The sequence below is a fragment of the Panthera tigris genome, chromosome A1 (genome assembly GCF_018350195.1).
Source record: "Panthera tigris isolate Pti1 chromosome A1, P.tigris_Pti1_mat1.1, whole genome shotgun sequence".
Classification (NCBI taxonomy): Eukaryota; Metazoa; Chordata; class Mammalia; order Carnivora; family Felidae; genus Panthera; species Panthera tigris.
Genome location: NC_056660.1, coordinates 211,321,257 through 211,341,888, shown reverse-complemented (window position 1 = coordinate 211,341,888; position 20,632 = coordinate 211,321,257). Strand labels below are relative to the sequence as shown.

Genomic DNA, 20,632 nt, shown 5'->3' with positions numbered 1-20,632 from the left:
GCTGAATACCTGCATGATTTGTAAACACGCAACCTCTAAGGAAAATCTCAGGGTATGAATTCTAATGGCAGTCTCCATTGAATGCCAGTCCCCTCAGTACTTGGAAGGAGGCAAGGAACAGATGAACAGAACACAGGCTCCACTACCACTAATCTCTAACAATCTTTAGAAAAATACCACCACTGTGTCTGACCCACATGCTGGTTTTTCACTTAGCTAATGACGTCTAATAGTCAGTTCTATAAATAGGGACAGAGTAAATTCAGTCTGACCATCTAAATCACAATTTCAGGACTACATCTACAGGAGGTACCCTCCGCTTTGTAATGGATGTAAGTAGACTATCAAAAAATCCTCTCTTTGCCTGAAAATCTCCTCCCTAGGTTTTTAACTTAATTTTAAAATCTCACATATTAATGAAGCCTCAAATACCAATGAAACGGACATTAGAGTTCATGCTTATGCTTGAAGCCATTCATTCATAAGTGGATAGAAGAAAGCGTAGTCTATTGAAATGAAGTAAGTTGCCCAAGGGAGGTAACTGAACTGGTTTGTTGATGGAATTTTTTCTCTTTTTGAAGGCACTTAATACCTGCTGTTTAAAATCTTCACAACAACTTCAGAAAGCTTGTATTATTATTCTCTTTATATCCAAAAGGAAACAGACTCAGAGTGTTAAATAATTTGCCAAGGTCACAGGTAGAAAGAGGCTGCTACTGGATGCAAACCCATTGCTGTCTGATTCCAAAGCTGGATTCTTTTCACCCCCGAGGAAGTGACGCATGTGAGGAGAAGACCTGGCTTGGTGCTCTGGCTCTGAAGTCAGCCCACTGGGTCTTCATGAACGGGCCACTTAACCTTGCCAGGCTGCAGCTCAATGGACTTAAATGACGAAGGTGACCATACGTTATTCAGATCGGGATGCTTTCGGAAAGTGGAAGTTGAATGTAGCAGGTAACAGTGATCTTCCTCTGTTCAGGTGTCCCTCCTAATGTTTTTTGGTCCATTTTCATGTGTCACCCCAACCCCCTACGCTGCTAAGTCCCAGCATCCCTGTTCTGTAGCCTCTAATACCCAGTGATTCTTGCTCTTTTGGAGGACTGCCCACAGACCCTCCTGGAGTTGCTTTGTCTCTCCATGTAGAGAGCTTTTAAGACCTGCGAATTCACTTTCCCCAGTGTAGCCGTTGGCCAATGTGAAGAGTGTGGGAGTGTGAAAGTCCAGCTCACAGGCCTCAGGAACAGACAGATCTGACACATAGCTTACACCCTAGAGCTTCCCTGTGGGACCAGTCTGAAACAGCAGACTGGCTGTGCTTTTGCCCTCTTTTGTCTTGCTTCTCCTATTCCCTTAATGGTTTTCCTCGGGAGCACTTCCTAAATGAATCCCTTGCACACAAATTTGTACCTCAGAGCTGTTTCTGTGGAACCTGACCTAAGCCAGTGGTGCTGGATTGATAGAGACAGCCGTTCACCACTTGACTGGTTTCCTGACAAAGGCTGGAGCATCTCTCAGAAATTTCTGAAAAAACAGAAGTGATTCTCATCTGTGTGGGATGACATCAGTGTGAACGTGCTTTGAGACGGGAAAATGAAAGAGATAATCCCTCAAGGATCACCAGATCAACAGACAGCTTGCTCTGAGTGGAGCTGGCTGGCCTCTTCAGCATTAAGATTCTTCGCTCAATAAAGGGGACTAAAATTATCCACAACCGATTCATACAGGACACCTTATTGATGAAATGTTCTCTCCCCCCTGGGCAAAGGCGTTCACCCACCAGCACTCTTCTTGCAGGCCTGCAGGCTGCACTTCTGGACTTCTGGAGGTCTGGCTTCATGATCACACACGCATCGGTCTTCAGTTGTGTTGTCTTCTGAGGAGACACAATGCACAGTCCTCTTCTGAAAGCCCCCTCCACAGGAAGCAGTGCACTGAAAAAGAGGGGTGCACAGAGAGTCACGGTTCTTCCCTGGGACCACCAGGGGGACTCTAGCAGAGCACCTCTAGCCCCACCATACTCAAGGAGGGGACAGTCTCGATTATCAGAAATCGTTCTGAAGGAGTCAGAGAATAAGGCACTACAAATTTGGAGATGTGAATTTAGGCAGAGTCTATACTACTGACTGTGTGGATTGAATTTAACTTAATTGACTGTTGGGTTCTCTGAGGAATGTGGACAAAGTTTGAAATACAAGCAAAATAGAAAAAGATTTCATTTCTAAGCCCTGGTGCCTCAGAAATCCAGTTTCTCTGAACCAGATTTGACTTGGGGCTGGGAATCAGACATGAAGAAAGAGAAGTAGGAGAGGAAACCATGAAAGAATGGAGGGAGAATCTGGAATGGGTCCAGCTGGACCATGTATGGCCTCAAGCCACTCACAAGATTTTATCACAGTGTCATCCAGTGGCTGCCTGGAAGCAGAAAAAATTTTTTATTTTGTCTATATATTATGAAAATATATAATATAAATGTATGTAATATATTAAAATATAATATAGAAATATTTATATTATATATTAACATATATATAAAATATATACTATAATATAATTTATTATACACATACACACACATACACAACATAAAATTCATGATTTTAACCATTTTTAAGTATACAATCCAGTGCCCTAAGTGTATTCTCATGGTTGTGCAATCATCACTTCTAGAACTTTTTTGTATTTCCAAATTGAAACTCTGTACTCATTAAATAAGAGTTCCCCATCTTCCACCCCCACCACTAGCCCCTAGCAACCACCAATCTATTTTTCATCTTTATGAATTTGACTATTGTATGTACCTCATATAAGTAGAGTTGTCCCTGGATTACTTCAGTTAGCATAATGTCTTCAAGTTTCCTCTGCAATATAGCATGTACCAGAATTTCTTTTAAGGTGGAATAATATTCCACTGTATGTATATACCACATTTTGTTTATCCATTCATCTGTGGATGGACACTTGGGTGCTTCCGCATTTTGGCTATTGTGGACCACAGATACTCTAATGACTAACATTCCATTTCAACATTTTCTTTCTTATATAATTAAACTTCCCAGAAGGCAGAAACCAGAAATAACTACTGAGCTGATCTTGAGTAAATAAAAGTGTGCAACAGAAGACAACAGGAAGAACAAGGGCAGTTAATCAAGCCAGAATTTGATCAAGAGTCCTGGACCAGGATTCTGGAGATGGGCTTTTCCACTCACTGCATATTGTTCTGGATCAATCACTCAACCACTCTCTTTCTTCCTCTGTAAAATAAAGTTGTTACATAAAGAACAAATGACTTCCTTTCCTACTTTCTGCTCTAAGGGTCTGATGGAACAAGGCTGGGCTGGTCCAGGGTGCTGAAGTCCTGCTGGCCCTCTTGTCCAGGGCAGATAAAGATGGAAGAACTAATTCCAAGCCAAGCACAAAAATGAGCAGAGAGGTCACTATCCATGCATTAATTAGTCAATTAAAATGACTTATGATAAAGAAGATGCATGAATTTGTGTTGTACTTAATTGGAGGATTAAGCAGGAAGCATGGTTACTGATTTGGGTTTTGTTAATTGTGGTAATGCGGTCAGTTTGGGGTTTTAGAGAGAAGGTACACCTCTTTTAATGCTGAGTTCCACTTCTTTGGAACCATTGATAATAAGGAATCTTTGTGTAGAACTCAGAACTCCAAAATAAGGATGCGGCTTAGCTCCCAGCTAAGGCTACTGAGTAACTGAATTGACCATACCCTAAGGTGAACTGCACACTAGTCTCATTCAGTCCTGGATGCCTTATCCAATCAGAGCCCAAGGGTTCTCTTCAGCTTAAGCTGGCCTGTTTGGAAATGTTGACTCCCAGGGCTTAGCAGATGATCAGCAAAGACTCACTCTGTGTGAAGCTATAAAACTCTGTTGTTGCTACCACTCAACCAACATAGATGGATTGGAGAAATATGAAAAGGAGGAACCATTAGATGTTTCAAAACTAATGCAAGCATCTTCACTGAATAGTTTTCTTACACTTACTACTAATATATGGTAGGCACAGTTCTAAGGGCACAGGAAATATCCTTGAGTTCAGTCCTGGTAGCAACCATGTAAAGTAAGATTTTTTTTTTTTTTTTTTTGGCTTTTGCTAACATAGAAACAGGTCCACCTCTCTTCTGACTTTCCTTTCTCTTACAGAATTTAATGGGCATGGAGACTCACGTTCTTCAGATTTGGAAATTTTTCTTGTATTAATTCTTTGATTGCCTCATTTCTATTCCATCTCTATTCTCTCTTTCGGAAATCCTATTTCAATATCATACCTCCCGGTCTGATCCTCTAATTTTCTCATCTTTTATTTATTTTTTATTGCATTTTCTTTTTGTATTTTCTTGAGAGATTTCTTCACATTATTTCCCCAACCCTTCTACTTACTTTTTTACCTTTCTATTATAAAAATACTTAAGATCTCTTTATATTCTCTGAGTATTCCTTTTATATAGCTGCAATAGGAAGCTAGGTCATGGGTGTAGTCTCCTATTTCTCTGAAGAAATTAATTATAGTTTTTTGGGGGGAAGTTTGATGTTCTTTTCAAGGTCTCTGTTCCTTGGAGTTTCTTTTGTTCCGTTTGTTATTTTGTCCTTGGTGTAATAGATTTTCTTAAATGTCCAGTAATCCTAGCCTATCTACTTAAGATGAGGTAACTATGAGCTGACTGGAAGTTCTATGGATGGCAGTTATTGTGAAGTGGTTTTATATAAGGTGATCAGGAGGAGATCTATTATATGAATTTTTTTTTTCTCTTGAGGCCAACCCGGTCCCTTGCCTTTGTGGAGCTCTGTTAGGGAAAGGAGGACACAATTTACTGAGTGTATTTTCACGTAACCATTGGTGAGATGAGCTCTTTTGTTCCCACCAACCGTGACTGATTCCAAGGTCTCTCTTGGTTTACTTCTCCAGCAAGAAGACCTCCAGGCTATGGTCAGGAAGTAGGAAAGCTCTAAAGATCCAACTGTCTCTCTTACAAACTTTCAACCAACTCTCCATTTTCCCCTACCTTCACTGCTGCCTCAGAAGCTGCCTGGAAAATTTCTGTGCTATAGACAGTTTTTAGCTTTCTCTGGCATGCAAAGTCAACTATATGTTTGCCTATCTGGTTCTAGCTTCCAAAATTTTATTGATTCCTTCTCTGATATTGTCTTCTATCCTCTGGTCTTTGTGGATTTGAGGTGTTTTTAATTTTTTTCTCTTCTATTTAATGCAGTTTGGGGAAGAGAGGCAAATGTGTATGTTCAATTCATCCACATGTGTTCCCTGGGCTCCGTAATTCGTGTTTTTCACTTGATAATAGATCTCAGAGGTCAAGAGTAATTCCAAAGCCTGGCTTGGTAGGTGTTAGCCACCTTTCAAGCCCCCTATTCTTTGATATGCGCAATTGATGAATTTTTGACAAATGGCTCTTCCAAGGAAACTTTAACTCACGTCCACCTCCAAAATGCAGTAACCTCTAACTCTCTTTAAAGAAACTTTGAGGGGCACCTGGGTGGCTCAGGCGGTTAAGTGTCTGACTTCGCCTCCAGTCATGATCTCACGGTTCATGAGTTCAAGCCCCACGTCGGGCTCTGTGCTGACAGCTCAGAGCCTGGAGCCTGTTTCAGATTCTGTGTCTCCCTCTCTCTCTGATCCTCCCCCGTTCATGCTCTGTTTCTCTCTGTTTCAAAAATACAAATAAACATTAAAAAATTTTTTTTAAAAATAAAGAAACTTTGAATTTCTGTTGTTAGGAATTTTTACAACTCAGAAATATAGGTCTACCTCATTCTTAAAAGGGCTGTACTCTAATAAATTAATAGACTGACCAGTTCTTCTATCAAAGGATATTAGGTTATTTTTAGGAATTGCTGTTACAAACAACATGGAAACGAACATCTTTATCATCATCTAGGATTACGTTTGATGGAATATTTGTGGGCTAAATTACTACAGGTAGAACTGCTGTGTCAGTCTATGTAGTTTAAATTTCTCATTGATTTTAATACTTTCTGTTCTAACTCCAGACACATTATTATAAAAAAATGTGCTGGAAAATTGACTGAAGAATAACAACCACACAGAACCTCACAATTTGCAATTTAGCTTTCTCTGGCATGCTAAGTCAACTGTAAGTCTGCCTATCTGCTTCTAGCAGATACTACCTGAGTGCCAAAATGAGAAGCAGACCATATTATAGGTAAATGGAGGGGGGGTGTTTTTGACAATTTTCTTTCCTCACTTAGTTCCCTAAGAACAGGATATGCTTCACACATCATTATTATAATATTTACTGGGCTATCATTATCTTTCTTGCCAAAAAGAAACCGTTGAGCTAAATAATAAGGTACAAGAGCCTCAGGGAATTGACAGACTTAATTCATCCGTAGGGGTGCCTGGGTGGCTCAGTCAGTTGAGCATCTGACTCTTGGTTTTGGCTCAGGTCATAATCTCATGGTCCATGGGTTTGAGCACCACATTGGGCTCTGTGCTGACAGCATGGAGACTGCTTGGGATTCTCTGTCTCCCTCTCTGCCCCTTCCCAGCTTGTGCACTCTCTGTTTCTCAAAAATAAATAAATAAATAAATAAATAAATAAATAAATAGATAGGTATTTTTAAAAAATGTTCATCTGTAGTTGTTAATCTTCTATGGGATTTTGTGTTCCTGAATGGGGCCAAAGTTATAACATTTTCATAATAGTTCACATGGTATGAATTATTTTCTTCTAATGGTCACATTTGATTTGATTAGTGATGCTTATATTGTTATATAGGGTTCCAGGGTATTTTTGAAGAGCTTAATCCTGAAACACATATTTATTTGTTGGGTAAAGTCTTTTCAGGTTTTGAAATCAAAGATGGATAAAGAAAATTGGTTTTGGAATAACTGAATTTCTAGTGAACAGGAAATAAAGTCATTTTTCAAGGGAGACGCCAAATGTAAAGTGATTAAATTATATTTACATGAAAAAAAGTAAAATTGCATGTGACATTTTCTGTTGTTCACATGGCCCATGGGGACAGGGTGAAAGCCAGCTACTGGCCCTGGCACACAGTTTAGCAGGTTTCAAAAACAAAAGCTTGTCCTGACACCAGTATCTTCTTTGGCAATTCATTATGAATCAGTATTAGATGCCAATGAAGATAGGGAATCGATAGAAAATATGATGTGCCCTGTCTACCTACTGAAGTGGTTGACATCATTCTTCTTTGCCTACTGGAAATTTTTTAAGCTATGGGTATAATAAAATATGCATTTTTAATTTTTTGCAGGCTAAGTGATTAATGGACAATGTTCCTTTAGCAATAATAAATCATCTTGTTCTTCCTGGATTTGAGCAGGTATTATCCAGAGACCAGCACAATCTTGAGTTGGATGTACCAGTAGAAGCCTTTTTCAAGAGTACTTGCCAGAGTGTGAATTGATTATAGCTATGCAGGAGCAACTATACAGCAATGAACAGTGAGAATCACTAAGGATATAGCAGCTTAAAAATATGTGGGGGCATTATGTTTGTCAAAATACTGCATTGGCCTGTGTTATAACTATCAAAATATGCTTAAACAAGAACAAGTTTTACATTACAAAATATTAACAGTTGAGGGATTTGTATATCAGATCCTCTTGGCTCCCCTTGTTCCCCAGGTGTTGGCCATTGATCTGCCCCAGCTGAGATGGTAACTAACTTCATGAAAGCATAGTCTATTGGCCTGCACCTCCTATGCCCATGCTGTGTGCCTCTCACCTCTTGATTCTGGGCTTTTCTGGCTGAGACATGTGACATGGTGGGGCCTGCCCAATGCCCACACATGAATAGCCCAAGACAACAGGGGATATTAGCCATCTGAGAGAAGACTTTTTACTCAATCCTAAGAGATAGGAACCAGTAAATCATCTTCTCCCTTCTTGCCCCTGGACAAACTACCCTAAGAGAGTTCATATAGCTAGCTTTTTGAAGGGCTTCTTTTGAGAGCAACCAGTTGTTCCTGACACCAAGCAACAGTCAGTTAGGACAAGTGGTCAGTCTGGTAATGCACCACCTCATATTTGGTCCATTCTTTCCCTGTCTCCTTCCTCTTTCCTATCACCCCTGATTTTCTGGTATTGTATTTCCTAATAAAGTGTTAGCTTTGGTCTTAGGACTCTGTTTTCTAGAGAATTCAGGATATGACAAATCAAAGTGCTGGAAGAATCTGTCTGTGGGAGGATTTTCTTTGTTTTCAGGGTCACTGATACAGTTATTTTTATAACAAAAAAACTTTGTGACAATAATAAATCTTTCTCTCACTTACAGTTTGTGTGTTTGTCTCTCCATCAAACAGACTGGCCATCTGGCAAACTGATCTGTGAATTGACAAGATCTGAAACTCAGGAAATCAGGCTAAGCCTCCAGCTTCAGGGCATTAACAACTCCTGTTTGCTTCAGGAAAAGCCACAGGATCCAAGGTATTGAGACCCCAAACTGCTTTTCCTTGGGCTTTGTGCCTCTGAGATCATGTTGGTATTTGATCTGCTTTCTATTGAATGTATTTGAAGTTTTCTCTTCAAGACAGTAAACATTGACCACATGTCAGCAAGGATCAACTTTCAGCAGATTTAGAGGAATTAATGGCAGAAGAGTACTGGAACTAAATCAATGGATTTGCTGAACATTTTCCATGAATGTATATTACCTTGTAAATCAAAAGAAAATAAATACTATTTTTTAAAAGACTAAAATAAATTGAAGGGACTATAACCGGCTCTTACCAGGTCCCAGTTCCCAGTGGCCCAATGACAACAAGGATGGCTGTTGCAGGGTGCGGTGGATGTGGGCCTTTTCGTCCAGTCACAGAGACCTCCTAGACAAATCACTCCTCTCTCCTGAACTCCACCTCCACAGGACCTGGAACACTGATATATCACAGGGACGAGGTTAGGTAAAGATCGCATGGTGACATTTTCAGTGATAAGAGAAGACCTTTTTATTATCATTTGTGTTGCGTACAGGATTGTTAAGAATATTAGTATATATATTGGAATCTGCAACATATATGCCAGGTTCCTCACAGTGACCAAATGGCAGTGATGAAATAAAATTTAGAGAAAGGAGATTGATAAAGGACATTCTAAGGATATGAGGAAGAGAAAAAAAATCAGAAGATGCCAAATAGTTTGATGGAAAATAGTATGCCAAACAGAAGGGATATTGGTTAAAAACCTAAATGAGAGGTCATGCCAGAATGGACATAATGTTATTTGCATTTTGCCTTCTGGCACAAGTATCTATAAACCAAAATGCAAAATGTAGATGTTTTTCTTGTGACTAGTTCTGACAGTCCAAACAGGGACACATTTGCAATACGATTATGTTAATCTCCTCTTCCGATGGGATTCAGTCTTCCTTACCCACTACATAGAACTTTAGAACTAAATATGTCCATATCCAGAATAGGGAAATTGATGGGCTTGCCCAGGGGTCTGATGCATTGGCTGTCATGTTCACAAGATAAATTTGAGACGACAGGCTGGATTCCTAAAGGGATACAACTCTAAAATGTGTCAGGTTTTTGCTCACTAGTATAATTTTATAAGATCTATTGTCTCATTTTAATAAGGTTTCTAGGAGGAAATTACATAATCCACCAAGAATCTTTGAAAAATACTTTGAGGGGCACCTGGATGGCTCAGTCAGTTAAGCGTCCAACTCTTGGTTTAAATTCAGGTCATGATCTTATGGTTCATGATTTCAAGCCCTGTGTCAGGCTCTGCACTGACAGTGCAAAGCCTGCTTGGGATTCTCTCTCTCCCTTTCTCTCTCTGCTCCTACCTCACTTCTGCATGAGCTCTCTCTCTCAAAATAAAGAAATAAACCTTTAAAAAAAGTACTTTGAGGGATGCCTGGATGGCTCGGTCAGTGAAACATCTGACTCTTGATTTCGGCTCAGGTCCTGATCTCATGGTTTGGTTGGTGAGATCGAGCCCCACATCAGGCTCTGCACTGACAGCATGGACCTTGCTTGAGATTCTCTCTCTGCCCCTCCCCTGCTCTCTTGCTCTCCCTCTCTTTCTCTCAAAAATAAATAAACATGAAAAAAAATTTTTTTAAAGAAACTTGAAAAATCTTTATTGTATGGTAACAACAACAACAAAATAATTATGGTTGCCAACATCTCCCCCATTATATCAGGCATGACATATGTAGTGGTACCATAGGAAACAGGGTAATTACATATAATTAACCCTTTCTGTTCAATAAAAGAACTAAGCTATTGATTTCATGGTATTCCAACTTTGAGAGTCAACATGGATTTTTCCAATTTATTCTATCTCTTTTTAATCCTATCTGAGGAGAGAAGGGAGGGATTCCCCCATTGGAGATCATTCTACCTACACGTGTACATATAGATTCAGGGCCATCTGGCCAAGTAATATCTAGGAAAGGAGGTGAAGAAAGTGTAAACCAGTGATTCTCCAAGTGTGGTCTCCAGATCAGCAACTTCAGCATCTTCTAGATACTTGTTAGAAATGAAGAATTCAGGCTCCACCCCAGACCTCCAAACTAGACACTCTGGGAATGGGGTCCAGCCATCTGTGTATTAAGAAACCCCCAGGTGATTCTGAAGTGAGCTAAAGTTTGAGCACCTCTGGTGTAGGGACATTCCAACAGCTGAAATGCCTCTTCCATGCAGGCAGTATGGGCTGGCTGACATACCAAAGGGGCCCACAGTCTCATGATGGCAGTCTGCTAGAGAGTGTGTATAGACAAGGCAGCATCATGCATCAGGGAAAGCACCTAAGGGTGCTCAGACCCTCAAAAGCTCAAGAGAAATATTTTTGCATTTCCATGTCCTCTGCTTCCTCAGAGGGAAGTCTTCCAACTGTGTGGCTTACTCAGAACAGAATACTACTTTAGAAAGGAGGGTTTGGGGAGACCTTCAGGGAACAGTGCCTGATTAGGGCTCCCAGAAGCTACTGAGGAAGCATAAAGAATACATCTTTTTCATAACCAAAAAGCAGATCTGATTGCTCATCTTTAAAAACCTGCCAATGCCGTTTCTCTGACAAGGCGATCTAGGCTCCTCTGCAAATTCCTGGATTCTGAAAGCTGTATAATGATTCTGAAGGCTCATTATACGTGGAAGTCTTAGAGGCCTCAGTCCAGAGCATGGGAGTAGCAGGCACTTTATATGCCCCAGAGCTGAGCAGGTAAGGAGAAGAAAGAGGGGACAGTAGTGGCTGCTGCCCCCCCCCCCCCCTCCAAACACCAGGTATTGGCCCAGGGCCTCAGGAATAAGTATGGCTGCTTGACATTGTAGGCAGTAAGTAGCTGTAGGGGGCTCAGTCTTCTGTAAGCTTTGACTCTAACTCTGTGTTCTACAGTTGTAATTCACTACCTTCCTTTCCAGGGCACGTGGAAGGTTTGGTTTCCTCCAAAATAGTTATTGATTCACTCTTCCTCCTTAGTTTACTCTTTGTTCAGTGCTTATTGAATTAATGTCTATGGTAGAAAGCACACTGGCACTGAAGTCTACCTTATGCTTAAACAAATACTCCCCCATTTATTTTCTAGTTGTGTGACCTCATGTAAGTTTCTTAACCTCCAAGTTTCAATTTCTTCATCTATAAAATGGAATTAATAAAGCCTACCATTCAGATTGTTGTGAAAATTAAACCAAGTATTGGGAATGCAAACTGGTGCAGCCACTCTGGAAAACTGTGGAGGTTCCTCAAAAAATTAAAAATAGATCTACCCTATGACCCAACAATAGCACTGCTAGGAATTTACCCAAGGGATACAGGAGTGCTGATGCATAGGGGCAGTTGTACCCCAATGTTTATAGCAGCACTTTCCACAATAGCCAAATTATGGAAAGAGCCGAAATGTCCATCAACTGATGAATGGATAAAGAAATTGTGGTTTATTTACACAATGGAATACTACGTGGCAATGAGAAAGAATGAAATATGGCCTTTTGTAGCAACGTGGATGGAACTGGAGAGTGTTATGCTAAGTGAAATAAGTCATACAGAGAAAGACAGATATCATATGTTTTCACTCTTATGTGGATCCTGAGAAACTTAACAGAAGACCATGAGGGAGGGGAAGGAAAAAAAAAGTTAGAGAGGGAGGGAGCAAACCATAAGAGACTCTTAAAAAGTGAGAACAAACTGAGGGTTGATGGGAGTGGGAGGGAGGGGAAAGTGGGTGATGGGCATTGAGAAGGGCACCTGTTGGGATGAGCACTGGGTGTTGTATAGAAAACAATTTGACAATAAATTTCATATTAAAAAAAAAGAAAATTAAACGAAGTATGGTAGGTAAAATGCTTAGCCCATAGACACACTCAAAATATGCTGGGTTCCTTTTTTTCTCTTCTTTCTACCATGCATGGGTATGGTTGGAAGTTTTTTGTTTGTTTGTTTTGTTTTGTTTTGTTAGCTGTTGAGGTATTTGCATATTGGCGAATAAGATTATTATACTTCACCAAAGAACAGACACTTTGTTTTCATGTGCTGAAGTAGGACAAAGACCCAGTAGAACCTGGGCCCTCACAAAACAGAGGACATACAGACAGGCACAAGCACACTTCCTTTTATTTGTGTAAACAATGATCTGGGCATTCAACTGAGAAGTGGAACTCTAAAATAAACTGTGTGTGGGAAGGACCTGACCAATACCCCCAGTTCAATTGCAGAGGCCTAGGAGAGAGGCATGTGAGGCTCTGCCCTAAATGGCTTTCATCAGAGTGGTCCATGTACATTTCCCCAACATGAATCTCAACTCCCCAGTATGTCCACTGGGAGACTGGGTTGTAAGAAAACACTGAATTATCACGTTTGAAACCACCAATTGTTGTGGCCTGTTGACCTGTTGTTGTTGTGGACCTGTTCAGCCTTCTCCACACAGCATTAGGCCACTGAACGGAGGCCAGTCATTGCCACGACGCACGCGTGGTCTTCCCTGACTTCTGGTCTCACATGGTAGCACAGGGATTCACATTTTCCTGGTTGTGTGGATGATGTGTCTGGAGGCCATACCTGGCTCCAGGGCTCCAGCTGCCACTCCTCACAGGGCTCTATGTTACAGCTCATGCTCAGCGGGGGAGGAATGCCGGCCAGGAACTGGCAGTGAAACGGCCTCAGGCTCCGGTGGTCCCGGCTGTCCACACATTGAATCTCCCGGATCTGGAAGCCCCCGCTGCAGTTTCTGGAGCACTGCATGGAGAGGGAGAGAAAAGGGGATACTTGAGTCCCTGGTGTCAGGCTTTGGATCCTCCATATCCCAGGGAGTTTCTCAGAGAGCCGTGAAGTTCCAGGGTTCCAGCCATGAAGAAGGATTAAGTCTAGCTCAAGTGTACTGATTCCCTCACAGGCCCTCTAGAAGGAATCACTTAAACAGCTCCCAAAGATGGGGCTCCCCATGTCCGAAAACACAGGCATGGCAATGTGAGAACCAGGTGGCGAGTCCAGTTCTGTCACTCACTTATTGTGAGATGTTGGGGAAGTCACAGAAAAATTCCGAGCCTCAGGTGTCATATCGAGAAACTGGGACAATAACTGTTATCTCACAGCACTGTCGTGAAGGTCACAGACACTGGGGTTAGGTGCCTGCTGGTGCAGTGTGTGCCCCAGTAGGCAGCCATTCCCTCCAGTGTGTATTCATCCGGGGTGAAGGGGAACTCTCGGCCAACCCACACCCATCCGCCCTCAGAATCCTGCTAAAAACCTGTTTTCTCCACGACTCTGAAGGCAAGATGGGTTATGCTTTGTCAGATGAAGGGCCGACATGAGGGAAGTAACTGGAATAACTACTCAGTGGTTTGATTCCCAGAAGTGAGCAAACCCTGAGTTTGTCCCTACCACCCTCCTTCCTCCTGTAGCTAACATCACCTGCCTTCGTCACTGAGAGTTTGCTCAGCACAGGCCCCCTGAAAGCCATTACAAGGCTCTCCTCACTGCCCCCCTCCCCCATGCCCACACCTTGTGTAGCAGCCCGGCATCCTGCTCAGTCTCAGGTCACTGCGGGCTGCTGACTCCTTAAAATCATGATCAACACTGATGCGCCAGCATCCCCCAAACCAGGGTTTGCACAGCCGATTCTGAAGTAGACCTACTCTCTGACCTCTCGGATTTTGGGAGCTATTCCATCCTCCACCTAGATTTTACTTGATCATAACTTGAACTTCCAAGACTTGGTCTCCAATCTCTTTAGAATGCTAGTGCCAGCCGAATCCCTTCCGTTCATCTTGCCCCCATCTCCTAGTCTCTCCTGATCCTGTCCTTGCCTGGCCTGTCTTGTCACCCTCCACTGTCAGGTAGGGACTGGAGGTAGGAAGGAGGGGAACAGACCCCTGTGCTCCTCAGCCTTTTGCCTCCAGCCTCTCTGTGGGTTAACAGTACATCCCCATGGTCTTTATGTCCTGAATGTTCCTCCCTCTACTCTTTACATTACGCGCTACTGCTCTTCTTTTAGCCCTCAGCTTAGATGTCATCTCCTCAGAGAGGCCCTCCTGGAATGCCTTTATCCGAAGGAGGCTCTCTTTCTTGTAATTTCTCTCAGCTCCTTGTCCATTTCTATCACAGGAACTTGAAATGTGGAACAATTTTTATTCATTCTGTGTGTCCTTTCTCTTACACTCTCACTGCCATGAAATCGGACCCCTATCTGCCCTGGTTCCCACTGTGCCCCAAGCATCTAGCATGGTGCCAGGCACAGAGGGTCCGTACAGATTTGTTGAGTGCATACATGAATTCCGAGGGGGTTTCCAAGTGGGCTAAGGAGACCCTGGTCACTGCAGCAATGAAGAGCACCTTTAATCTCCCCATCCTCCCATCTAGTATCTCATTAGCTTGGCTAAACTTGGCTGAGAAAGTGCACCAGCAAGAAAGTGTGTGCATGCTGTAAGGTATCTGGCCCCTCTCTACACAGTGAAAAATGGTGCTCTTTCTGGCCATGGTGGAATAGTGATAACTACAGGGTTTGGGATCGTGAAAGAAAATTCCTCAAACTTTCAGTAGAGGTACACCCCAAAGACAGTTCCCCCTTCTTCCGCCACCTGCAGATTGTGCTAAGTCACCTGACTTCAAACCTTGGGCTGTAACATAGAAAGATGCTGGCCCATGTGACAAGGGACAGACTGAGGCTCTAATGCCACCATAAATTGAGTGTTCAACTTCTTAGAGATAAACAATGCTTGCCAGACAGCACCCCTCCCCAAAGAAAAACAAGCCAATAACCTCACTTTCCTGCCATGTAGTGAGTACACAAAGGAAAAAATAACTGTCAATTTGAAATCAGCCACAGAGCAAATGAGGGAGCCTGCTAATAATTTCCACACAAAGAGGTCATTTGTCTGACAAAACAGATTTCTGGGAAATAGCACATGGTGAAGTAACAGGATTCTTTATTAGGACAAGGGAGTTTTATAAGACATTAATTATAAAATTGGATTTTATTTTCCTATTTTTCATTCGTTGCTGTAATCTATTATTCCTAATTTAATTTTCAAGCTAGCATTACCCCTTTTGTTAGAGTATTCACATTCAATGGGAAATAAACTTTATTAATATGCTGAAGTAAATAATAAGGGAAGACACTCACTAAATCTCTGACTTTTCGGTTCCATTTTCAAAACAGCCTCTGATTCAGTTAGCAAGAGATAAGTGGCAGGATATTAAATCACTCCACTTCTAATGCTGTTTTGCCTTATATGCTGATTGCCAATTATTATATTAATTTTTTTACAGCCTTAGAGGAGGGTAATTTGTATTAATGTTTCCTCACCTGGAACCTGTGGACTAGACTGAGGACCGGAGTCAGACTAATGAGAACAGAAAGCCTGGCCAACACCTTATTGTGACCAAACAGGCCTGACTGTTTTCTAGTTATGGCATCAATTTAACTAGTGTGATCTACAGACCAGATAGAATGAAAAATACCCTCAGCTTATAGGAGCCATTGGCAGAGATATGAAATGAAAGCACAATTCTGTGATTCTCCCTTGTGGTGTTTTTGATTTGTGGAGTCATCCTGATACCCTTTCCATGTTGGACTCATACAGAGTGCTCAGTCGAGTATAGAGGAATTAGTGAGCATAGCATTGGGAGGGCAGTAGGTTGCACTCAGGTGTGACCCCGAGAGCAAATTGCCACCTGAGTTCACATGGATTAATCACTTCTCTTCTCTCAGCCTCTGTTTCTCCATCAGTATGGAAAGGAAAATAAACTAGATGATTAAACTATCCCAACATTCTAGAGGGGTATACGTGTACGGGATCGCTGCATTTGTATTCTGTTTTGATTTCAGAACACTTTCTTGCTTTCCAAGTTGAACCAAATACTAAATTTGGATACAACTTTTTCTTCTGTTCCTTTACTTATGCTGAACAGATTCACAAGACCCTTAAGATTAAATAATTCATTCCAAAAATTCTAAGTTGAACAGCATGAAAATTCATCCTTCTATCTCTTTCCCCCCTCTCACCCCAACTTTTCTTCCTCCCAGTTATTGGGCACATCTATGTTTCAGTCTCTGTATTTCTAGCAGGTGGGAAGAGTTACATAAATGAGTAGAAGGAATAATGATTATATTTAAATATAAAGATTACCTCATAAGTTGTTCATGATCTAGTGAGGGCACAATGGAGGATATGGTCAGTTTCACCTAAAGAAGTCAAGAAAGGACTAAATAAAGGAGCCAAGTTTTGAGCTGAAGCATATAGGATATGTAGATGCTTGCTCAGCCAGCAAAATAGGGTGGGGGGCATTCAAGGTGGAAAGAATGGCATGTATGGAGGCACAGTGCTATGAAACAACGAAGCTTGTTTGGGAAAGGTGCATTAATCAGAATGCTAGGGTAAAGAGTGGGATTGGACAGAGAGATGGGCAGGGGCCATCATGGAGAGCCTTGTGGTCTGGACATCAATCCTCAACTAGAGTGGTCTTGGGTTCATGTTTCCTGTGGTCCTAAATGCTTCTATTTCTTTGCCATTCCTTTACTTTCTTTTTAGGGGACCCTTAATCTAAAATATTCCGGGATGTCAAGAGAAGGTGACAGTTCAGACATATAACATATTATACCAAGAATAAATAAATGCAGTGATTTTCAGTATATGATGACCTTCCTGCTACTCAACTTTTGCTTTCTGGGGACACAAAATCCCTTAAAACATGCAATTCCATGTTTTCACGTTTGCATATCGGACTTTAATACATGTTACTGGGAATATTTTATATATCAAAGTTGGGGATGGTCTGTATTTAGCAAAAAAAGGAGCTCTTCCCCTATTAAATTCATTTCTAAAAATTCAGATGTAAAAAAAATGTAGAACTGTCATTGACAATCTATAAAATCTAATAAACACAAAGGCAAGAAGTAGAATAAGACAAAAAGACTAGCAATATACATGAAACACAAGACCATAAAGAAAGGCTGACACTTTCTCTTATTTTCCAGCAAGTCAACTACCGCTAAAATAAAATTGCAACGCTCCCTAGGTGGCAAGACAGAACATTCCAAGAAAAAATGTAAAACTGTTTCTGATTCATTTCAGAAATAATATCTGTTAGACTTAACCATGAAAAGGGAAGTGCTTGTTCTCAGAAAGCAAATAAAAGGGATGTAAAATCACCAGTTTACAAAACTTCAGAAGGTGCAACCATCAAGATGTTCCATCGGGCGGTGAATGGAGCTGTGGATGATGCATCGCTCTAGATGTCAAATGCAACTGAAGGTTTTTCAAGCCCCTTTTGTCACTTCTGCATTTCTTGCATCACACACTTTTTTTCCTCATACAAATTTTAATGCTCTGAAATTGGCATGTTTCTTACAACTGACGTACATATTTATTGTGTAGTGTTCTCTTTCTTTATGAAAAGCTGTCATAAAATTGATGCATCCCCCAGTGGATGTTTCTTAAAACTGGGAGCATTTGGTAACAACTGTGTGATCAAATGTCAGTGATTTAAGCACTCTGAGCTTTTGTTGCCTCAGTGGGAATTATAAAGAAGGTCCTGTGCTGGATGAAAATGGAACTTATTATCTAATGCTTTTGTGTAATGTCAGGCACATAGTAGTATTTGGCGAGTGTTAGTGCTCAAGGTAGGTCAAGTTCTTCAAAGTTCATGGACACCAAGCACCTTGTCTGCTTAGTACTAAGGAGTGGACACCTGCTCGAGCCAGTCATTCTGTTGACAGAACTTTCTCCACTGTCACCTGTCCACAGGCCTTGCACCCCAAGTCCAGGAAGCCAGAGGTTAGTAAGCACCTAAGAACCAGTCCTAACTTTTATCTTGAGCTCAGAGTCTGCCCAGGGTTTCATCTAAACAGTCTTTTAAGGGGGCACCTGGGTGGCTCAGTCGGTTGAGGGTCCGACTTTGGCTCAGGTCATGATCTTACAGTTCATGGCTTCGAGGCCCGCATCAGGCTCTGTGCTGACAGCTCAGAGCCTGGAGCCTGCTTTGGATTCTGTGTCTCCCTCTCTCTCTGCCCCTCCCCCAGCTCACACTCTGTCCCTCTCTCTCTCTCAAAAATAAAAATAAACATTAAAAAGAATAAAAAAAATAAAATAAACCAGTCTTTTACCATTTACAAAGCTGTTTCACTCACATTCTCTTTTTTTTTTATCCTTGCAACAACTCTATGAGGTAAGTAGAGGCAATATCATCCATGTTATTTCTCAGAGGTGAGAGAAAGAACGTTCCGAGGGTGAATGGCCAGTGTCATCAGTGTCATATGCTCATCACGCCAGAGCAGGGTTGCCAATCCAGATGTGTCTGATCCACTGCCCAGCCCTGCTTCTAGGATTCAGTTCTACAGAACTGTCTTCCCAAGGATGCCTCTGGGACAGACCTGAGGACCACAAGCTTGAATTTGCTTCAGGCAGATCACTACATGAAGCGGAAGCACACCATTCTGAAAGGCTACTTCTAGACGTGGTAGAGGGAGAATCTGAACGTATAGTCTTATTCTACTGTCAAACACATGGGGACATGTCCACTGCAGTGGTTTCAGGCTGCTTCAAGGAGCCACACGGTGCAGTAAAACAACCACAAGTCAGACAGCCATCACAAAGGTAGGGGATTGTTGGTGAGTAACCCCAAGGCATCAGGTGTGATACTTGTAGGCTCAGAGCAGGCTGCAGCAGACCTGAAGCCCTTTGAGATTTGAAATGTCTCTGGATTGGAGGTGGGGATTGGGGGGATAATGCAGAATTTCAAGATAAAATTAGAATTCTTTCCTCTGAGAAAGGATCTGTGAAAAGGCAAACCATCAATATAGCAAAATCTAAACGCTCTGGATATTTAAAGGCAAAACAAAGGGCCTACTTTCCTACTCCAGGTTTTATTTATTTTTTTATTATTAATCTAGTTATTTAAATTCAAGTTAGTTAATATACAGTGTAGTACTGGTTTCAGGAGTAGAACCCAGTGATTTATCACTTCCATAGAACATCCAGTGCTCATCCCAAGTGCCCTCCTTAATGCCCATCACCCATTTAGCCCATCCCCCAACCTACTTCCCCTCCAGCAACCCTCAGTTTGTTCTCTGTATTTAAGAGTCTCTTATGGTTTGCCTCACCCTGTTTTTCTTATTTTTCCTTCCCTTCCCCTATGTTCATCGGTTGTGTTTCCTAAATTCCACACGAGTGAAATGTATGATATTTGTCTTTCTCTGCCTGACTTATTTCACTTAGCATAATACACTCTAGGTCCATCTACACTGTTGCAAATGGCAGATTTTATTCTTTTTGATGGACGAATAGTATTCCAGTGCGTGTGTGTGTGTGTGTGTGTGTGTGTGTGCGCGCGCGCCACATCTTCTTTATCCATTCATCAGTTGATGAACATTTGGGCTTATTCCATAATTTGGCTATTGTTGATAGTGCTGCTGTAAACATTGGGGTGCATGTACCACTTAGAACAAGGCTTTTTATATCCTTTGGATAAATACCTAACAGTGCAATTGCTGGGTTGTAGGGTAGTTCTATTTTTAATTTTTTGAGGAACCTTTATACTGTTTTCCAGAGTGGCTGCATCAGTTTGCATTCCCACCAGCAGTGTAAGAGATTCCTCTTTCTCTGCATCCTTGCCAACATCTGTTTTTGCCTGAGTTATTAATGTTACCCATTCTGACAGGTGTGAGGTGGTATCTCATTGTGGTTTTGATTTGTATTTCCCTGATGATGAGTGATGTTGAGCATCTTTTCATGTGTCTGTTAGCCACCTGTATGTCTTCTTTGGAGAAGTGTCTATTCATGTCTCTGTCATATTTCTTTACTTGATTGTTTGGTTTTTGGGTGTTGAATTTGATAAGTTCTTTAAAGATTTTAGATACTAAGCCTTTATCAGATATGTCATTTGCAAATATCTTCTCCCATTCCATCTGTTGCCTGTTAGTTTTGCTGATTGTTTCCTTTGCTGTGCAGGAGATTTTTCTCTTGATGAGGTCCCACTAGTTCATTTTTGTTTTATTTTCCTTGCCTCTGGAGACATGTCTAGTAAGAAGTTGCTGCAGCCAAGGTCTAAGAAGTTGTTGCCTGTTTTCTCTTGTAGGATTTTGATGGTTTCCTGTCTCACATTTAGGTCTTTCATCCATTTTGAATTTATTTTTGTGTATGGTGTAAGAAAGTGGTCCAGTTTCATTCTTC

At 41.5% G+C, this 20,632-nt stretch overlaps 1 protein-coding gene across 1 annotated transcript in view; it reads right to left on the bottom strand.

The window, feature by feature from the left end:
• The window catches only part of LOC102959469 (A disintegrin and metalloproteinase with thrombospondin motifs 12), a 301,054-nt gene that overhangs the window by 9,845 nt on the left and 270,577 nt on the right, over window positions 1–20,632 (bottom strand). Inside the window, exons 21-23 of the mRNA XM_042956966.1 lie at window positions 13,023–13,199; window positions 8,751–8,894; window positions 1,778–1,931 (exon numbers count right to left, since the gene is read on the bottom strand). Coding sequence (XP_042812900.1) covers window positions 1,778–1,931; window positions 8,751–8,894; window positions 13,023–13,199 — 475 coding nt within the window. The remainder of the gene's footprint in view (window positions 1–1,777; window positions 1,932–8,750; window positions 8,895–13,022; window positions 13,200–20,632) is intronic.